The sequence below is a fragment of the Penaeus chinensis genome, chromosome 32 (assembly GCF_019202785.1).
Source record: "Penaeus chinensis breed Huanghai No. 1 chromosome 32, ASM1920278v2, whole genome shotgun sequence".
Classification (NCBI taxonomy): Eukaryota; Metazoa; Arthropoda; class Malacostraca; order Decapoda; family Penaeidae; genus Penaeus; species Penaeus chinensis.
In genome coordinates, this window is record NC_061850.1 from 23,865,145 (window position 1) to 23,872,632 (window position 7,488).

The 7,488-nt window shown below is 41.9% G+C and overlaps 1 protein-coding gene across 1 annotated transcript in view; it reads right to left on the reverse strand.

The window, feature by feature from the left end:
* Positions 1 to 1,067: 1,067 nt before the first annotated feature.
* Positions 1,068 to 7,488, reverse strand: part of LOC125042474 (RB1-inducible coiled-coil protein 1-like) — a 32,451-nt gene continuing 26,030 nt past the window's right edge. The window contains exon 28 of the mRNA XM_047638113.1: positions 1,068 to 1,202. Within this exon, the coding sequence (XP_047494069.1) occupies positions 1,068 to 1,202 (135 nt within the window). The remainder of the gene's footprint in view (positions 1,203 to 7,488) is intronic.

Consider the following 7,488-nt stretch of genomic DNA (forward strand, 5'->3'; position numbering starts at 1 on the left):
GAGGAGGGAGACGATGATGAAGAGAAGGAGGGGCGCATTATGAAGAAGAATAGAAGAAGAAGAAGAAGAAGAAGAAGAAGAAGAAGAAGACGAAGAAGAAGAAAAGGAAGAAGAAGAAAAGGAAGAAGAAGAAAAGTAAGAAGAAGACGAAGAAGAAGAAGACGAAGAAGAAGAAGACGAAGAAGAAGAAAAGGAAGAAGAAGAAAAGGAAGACGAAAAAGAAGAAAAGGAAGACGAAGAAGAAGAAAAGGAAGAAGAAGAAAAGGAAGACGAAGAAGAAGATGACGAAGAAGAAGAAAAGGAAGAAGAAGAAAAGGAAGACGAAGAAGAAGAAAAGGAAGAAGAAGAGAAGGAAGAAGAAGAAAAGGAAGACGAAGAAAAGGAAGAAGAAGAAAAGGAAGACGAAGAAGAAGAAAAGAAAGACGAAGAAGAAGAAGAAGAAGAAAAGAAAGACGAAGAAGAAGAAAAGGACGAAGAAGAAAAGGAAGACGAAGAAGAAGAAAAAGCACAAGAATAAGGGGAGCGGAGCAGGAGGGCGGAGAGGGTCGCCCCTTCTCGTTCCCAAAGGAGTGTTCCCCGAAAGATATCAATCGCAGAAGCTAATAAATTCTTAATCATTAATGAGATTACAGCTGTTGTTGTTGGTGTCGTTTGTTCTCCTGGCCATTAAAAGCGACTTACGCTAACAGAGTGCGTTGCTAATTAACATTCACAGTCAACCTGAAGACTATTAAGACCACTGTTGCATAGTTTTTTTTTTAACTCTCTTTTCTATTTCTTGCATCCATCTCTATCTTCTATTTCTTTCATTAAACTTTGTTTTCTGTTTCTTTCGTTAAACTCTATTTTCTGTTTCTTTCATTTCATTCCATTTTCTCTCTCTTTCTCCAAACTCTAATTTTATATTCCATGAAACGACATTCTCTGATCCTTTCCCACCAAACTCACTTTTCTATTCCATTCAATTCCTAATCCTCGATCTCATTAAACTCTACCTTCCGTTTCTATTTTCTTTTTCTTTTTTATCATCAAAATCTCCTTTACTCTCTCCTTCTCCTGTTAATATTTCACACCGGGATTCCTCCGCCGTTTCCCTCCTTCGGATCTGATACCCCAATGGCTCGAGTCTCATCCCCTATTCGCTTGAATTTCCTAACATCCCTACTTCCCGAGTCAAGGTCATCCTCTGCCCTTCCCACTTCCTAGGGCAGCTGGGGCATGTGCGTTTGCATCGCTCACATGCGTACGTACATACATACATACATACATACATATATGCATACATACATACATGCATTGGATAAATGTGTAAGCCTAATCAGACACGTGAATTATACAAAAGACACACACACACACACACACACACACACACACACACACACACACACACACACACACACACACACACACACACCTCAACTGCAACCTGCATTCATAATCCGCTCCCCCCCCCCCCCCCTTCTACACACGCTGCCGTGATTTTGCATAATGGTAAATATTGCATAGCGATGAGCAGCCGGGACGCGCAGGCCAATCCCACCCGTATGTCAGCGAGAGAATAGGGGCGACATTTCTTCGGCCCCGCGACCCAGCGAGAGGGCAAAGGCAGCAGCGCCCGGCCGTCGTATCATCGCCGTTGGTTATCGCTATCTTGGCCCGTAATAAATCATGACGTTAAAACCTCTATCTGATTGTTCCCGGCGCTCCTGATTGGCGGTCGCGGCTGCTCATTATTACCTCACGGCCGAGACGTTCGCATTTAGGGCACTAGGATCTCCCGCGGTGGCCCACGGCCCTCACGCGGCGCCGCCCACACAAAGTCGAAATGTCTATGTATATGTATATGTATATGTGTGTGTGTGTGTGTGTGTGTGTGTGTGTGTGTGTGTGTGTGTGTGTGTGTGTGTGTGTGTGTGTGTGTGTGTGTGTAAACATGTGAATATATGTCTGTAAGCATGTATCTATCTACCTACCTACTTACACATACACACAACACAAGCAAGATCTGTTCAGACGGTCTCGCTCAGACGGTCTCGCGCACCTAGGCTTAAGGTGTGACGTCACCAACAATATCTCGAGCCGCTCCAGTTAAAGATCACCGAGCCAGGAGTATAACTGGGGCAAGGAAGACTAATGGTAAGGGTAAGGATAAGGGTGAGGGTGAGGGTGAGGGTGAGGGTGAGGGTGAGGGTAGGGGTAGGGAAAGGGGAAGGGGAAGATTAAAGAGTAAAGAGTAAAGAGTAAAGGGTAAGGGGAAAGGGTACAGGGTGAGGGTAAGGGTAGGGGAAGGGGAAGGGGAAGGGTAAGAGTAAAGATTAAAGAGTAAAGAGTAAAGGGTAAGGGTAAGGGTACAGGGTAAGGGTGAGGGTAAAGGGAAGAGCAAAGGGTACGGAAAGGGGAAAGAGTAAGCGGAAAGGGTAGGGGAGGAGAAAGGGATAAGGGTAGGGGTAAGGGAATGGGAAAGGGAAAGGAGAGAGGAGGAGGAGGAAGAAAGGCAAAAGAGAGAGAAATAGAGAGCGTTAGAGAGAGAGAGAGAGAGAGAGAGGAGAGAGAGGAGAGGAGAGGAGAGGAGAGGAGAGGGGAGGGGAGGAGAGAGAGGAGAGGAGAGGAGAGGAGAGGAGAGGAGAGGAGAGGAGAGAAGAGAAGAGAAGAGGAGAGAAGAGGAGAAGAGAAGAGGAGAAGAAAAGAGAAGAGGAGAAGAAAAGAGAAGAGAATAGAGAAAAAAAGAGACGAGAAGAAAGAAAGAGAAAAAAAAAAAAAAAAAGCGAAGAGAAGAGAGACAAAAGGCACAAAAACAAACAAACATACAAACCAACCGACACACACGCACCGAGAGCATGTGGCAGATCTCCCCCCTGCCTCCCTCCCCCCCCCCCCCCTCCCCCTCCCTCTTACCCCCTCCCGGCTCACGCGTTCGATGCGGGTACAGGTGATCCGGCCAGGTACAACAGACGCCTCTTTGTGGATACAGTACACAGCCGCCGCGCTTTTTTCTACTTTTTTTTTTTTTTTTTTTTTGGTTTAAGAATATCATTATTTCCTTTCTTTGTTGGTTAATTTGAATCAAATATAACCTCCTCCTTTCGTACATTTTTCTTCGTTAATGTGGATGAATTACAACACCCACCATTTCATTTATATTTAATTTATTAATTCGAAACAAAAATATAGAACATTATCGTTTCCTTTCTTTTCGCTAGTTAAATTTGGGTAAAACTAAACAATAATTTAAATCCAAACAATTCGAACATTAGATGTCTATTTCAGATGTCAATTTCGTTTGCTAGTTAAGCAGAAAAACAGAGAGAGATTGAGAGAGATTGAGAGAAAGAGAAGAGAGAGAGAGAGAGAGAGAGAGAGAGAGAGAGAGAGAGAGAGAGAGAGAGAGAGAGAGAGAGAGAGAGAGAGAGAGAGAGAGAGAGAGAGAGAGAGAAAAGAGAGAAAGAGATTTAAAAAAAACTATTTTCATGATCATTCTCATTTGTTCTTTGTTATCTAATATGGGCACAAAAAAAATCAAGAGCGTTCTTACTTCCTCTTTGTTGTTTAATCTGGATATATATATATAACTAAACACTTTAGATTTATCACGATGTTTTGGTTAATGTCGGCATAAAAATTATCATTTTCTGATAATATGACCACAAATGATGAGTTTTAATCTTATAATCGTATTTTTTCGATAATCTTGGCACATGAGATTGCGTAAATCAAAATCTTAGAAACGGAAAAGAGAAATGGGGAAAAAGAGAAAGAACACGACAGAAAACGAAATCAAGAAGGAAAAAACGAAAAACGGAGGAAAACTTAAAAAAAGACAAAAAAAAACAAGAACAAACATCCGGCGAGAGATGCAGAAAAGAAAAATACTAGAGAAAACACATTAGAGAGAGAGAGAGAGAGAGAGAGAGAGAGAGAGAGAGAGAGAGAGAGAGAAAGAGAGAGAGAGAGAGAAGAGAGAGAGAAGAGAGAGAGAGAGAGAAGAGAGAGAGAGAGAGAGAGAGAGAGAGAGAGAGAGAGAGAGAGAGAGAGAGAGAGAGAGAGAGAGAGAGAGAGAGAGGAGAGAGAGAGGGAGAGAGAGAGGGAGAGAGAGAGAGAGAGAGAGAGAGAGAGAGAGGGAGAGAGAGAGAGAGAGAGAGAGAGAGAGAGAGAGAGAGAGAGAGAGAGAGAGAGAGAGAGAGAGAGAGAGAGAGAGAGAGAGAGAGAGAGAGAGAGAGAGAGAGAGAGAGAGAGAGAGAAAGAAAGAGAGAGAGAGAGAGAGAAAGAAGAAAGAGAGAGAGAGAGAGAAAGAGAAAGAGAGAGAGGGAGAGAGAGGGGAGAGAGAGAGAGAGAGAGAGAGAGAGAGAGAGAGAGAGAGAGAGAGAGAGAGAGAGAGAGAGAGAGAGAGAGAGAGAGAGAGAGAAAGAGAGAGAGAAAGAAAGAAAGAGAGGGAAAGAAGGAGAGAATAGGACACACACTTCCAGACTGCCTTCCCCTAAAAAAAAGAGAGAAAATAAAGAGGCACACACACACACACACACACACACACACACACACACACACACACACACACACACATACATACATATACATAAACATACACATACACATACACATACACATACACACACACGCACACGTGTGTGTGTGTGTGTGTGTGTGTGTGTGTGTGTGTGTGTGTGTGTGTGTGTGTGTGTGTGTGTGTGTATACATATATATATATTTATCTATAATGCTTAAATATTTGTATATATAGTCGAAATAAGTATAAACCTATTTGTGTACTCCATCGAAGTACATATATATAAAATCGAAATAAGAACATAAATGCTTACATAACACATATGTGTATGTGTGTGTATACACATATACACACACAGTATTTACATAGTTGCACATAAAGCCAAAATAAATAAGCACACACACACAAGCGAGGTCGAAATACGTACAGCATATACTTGCATAGCCTTGGTCGAGATTCCCCCCCCCCCCCCCTCTTTCCTTGCCCTTATTTTCCCCTCACCTGTCCTCCTCTACCTCTTCTCCCTTCTCCCTTCTCCCTTCTCTCCATCGCCTCTTATCCTCTTCCGTTTTATTTTCATCTCTTTCTTTCCTTATCCCCCTTTCTTCGGCTTGTCGTATCGTTTTCTTTTGTTCCCATTCTTCCTTCCTTTTCTCATTTCCTTTTTGTTTTCTTTTCTTACTTCTTTCCTCTTTCCTTCCTTCTCCCATTTTTTCCCTTTCTTCTCTGTCCCTCTTCCATTTTGTTTTCTTTTCTTGTTTTCTTGCTTTTCTCCTCTTTCCATCCTCCCATTTTTTCCCCTTTCCTCTGTTTCCTTCCATCCTTTCTTCTCCCCCTTTTTTTCCCTTTTCCTCCTTTTCCCTCTTCTCCCTTTCTTATTTTTCTCCTCTTTCGTTCCTTCTCCCTTTTTTTTTTTCTTTTCCACTTTTCCCCTCCTTTCCTTCAGGCATATCAGAGGTAAATCAAAGCGCCTGCGGGGGATTTTAACGCGACATTATGCACCGTGACAAGAAATAAATTAATAAAAAATATCTATTTCATTAATCTTCCTCTTTCTTTCTCCCTCCCTCTTTCCTTCTCCCCCACCTCTCTTCCATCCGTCCTGACCCGCTCTCTCCCTCCCTCCTTTTTATCTCTCCCTTTTTCCTTCCCTCATCCTCTCCTCCTCCTTTTCCTTCCTCACCCTCCTACATCCCTCACACTTACCCTCAGTCTCCCACCTTCCCTTTCCCTCTCCTTCACCCAACCCTCTTCCTCTTCCTCTCCCTCTCCCCCTCTCTCCCTCACCCTCCCAACTACCCTCTCCCTCTCCCTAACCCTCCAAACCATCCTCTCCCTCTCCCTCTCCCTTCCTCCTACCCTCTCCCTCACCCCTCCTCTCCCTTCCTCCTACCCTCTCCCTCACCCATCCTCTCCCTCTCCCTCTCCCTTTCTGAATGGACCGCGAGCCCGTCTCCTCAATCTCGGAAACAATTTTAAAAAACCGTTCTTTTCCCCACGGGCTTACTTAGTTAATGCCTGCCCACCTGGTTTATTGTATTAAAATTTTTTACACTAGGACTCCACCAAAATCACCAATGAACCCAATTTTTGAAAAAACACTTGTCTACCTGTTTAAAAACCCCCTTTTTTTTCAAAAATTTAACATTATTTCTAGATATTGAATCAATAACAAAAAAATTATAATGTCTATAATAAAAACAACATCTATATCGATAACATTAGTAAATAAATAAAAAAAAAAACTTTTCCCTCCCAAAGGGCTACCTACAAATGACCCTTTGTGGCCAAGTACTAACAGAGCCATCTATGTGCAGAGGCATCAAAAGTAAATAAATAAATAAATAAATAAATAAATAAATAAATAAATAATGAGCATAGCCTTTTCACGGCGGCAGTGAGTTCCTCTCGGTTTTTGCGGATGATGAGAATAGAGAGAAATAAAATAACGATACTAAAGCAAGAGAGGAAGTAAAAAAAAAAAAAAAAAAAAAAAAAAAAAAAGGTAAAAATGAAGGATGGATATCTAAAAATAAAGAGGAAAACAACAATGAAAGAAAATAAAAAGGAAAGAAAATTAAAAGAAAACTAAAAGGAAAAAAAAAAAAAAGAAAAAACCCAAAAAAAAAAAAAAAAAGAAAAGAAAAAAAAAATCCAATTAACAAAAAAACAAGAAAATAACCGAAACAATAAAGACAAGAGAAAAATAAGCACCGCAAAAATTTTACAGCTAACCCGTGCCTTTTAAAGTAAAAATCCCGTGTTGCAAGCGTCGGTATTTGCATGGCTGAAATACCTGGCCTGGGACGGAGAAAAACTGGGGCGGCAGCATAACGGGGTCGCTTTCAGGCCGCAGCCAAGCGGGCCAGCGGCGGTAAAGATCTAAAAAGCGACTTTATGGGGGTGATGGTGGGGGGTGGTGATAATTGATGAATTTGGGGTTGATGGGGAGGTGGTGATAATTGATGATGATTGGTGATGATGGGATGGTGATTTGGTTGGGGGGAAATGAAATTTTTAAAGGTTTGGTGGGGTGAAGGTTGTTTGCTGCTAGCAATTGATGATGATGACTGATGGTGTCGACGACGATGAAGGAAATAAAACATAAAACCAAAAATAATGCCACAATAGTAATATAATAACAGTAACATTAACAACAGCACGTAAGAACAATAATAACATAACAGCAATAACAATCTATTTCAATCTATTTCTTCACATATGTATTTCCTCCACTCTCAGCACCCTTAACGAACCCTCATTCCTCCGCAGAAAAGGTGTGAATGAGAATGAATATCTTCAAAATACTTTTCCCACACTTGCAACAAGATACGACTCCTTATTTCTCGTCCCAGCGAGGTCAAGAGCCGCACATCAGTGATCGTGATTGGATGCTAATTCTTTTTTTACGGGGTTGGCTAAAAACGCTTCCCCCTTCCCTTAGTTATTTCTTTTGGGGGGTGGTGACTTCAGGGGGAATTTCGGTT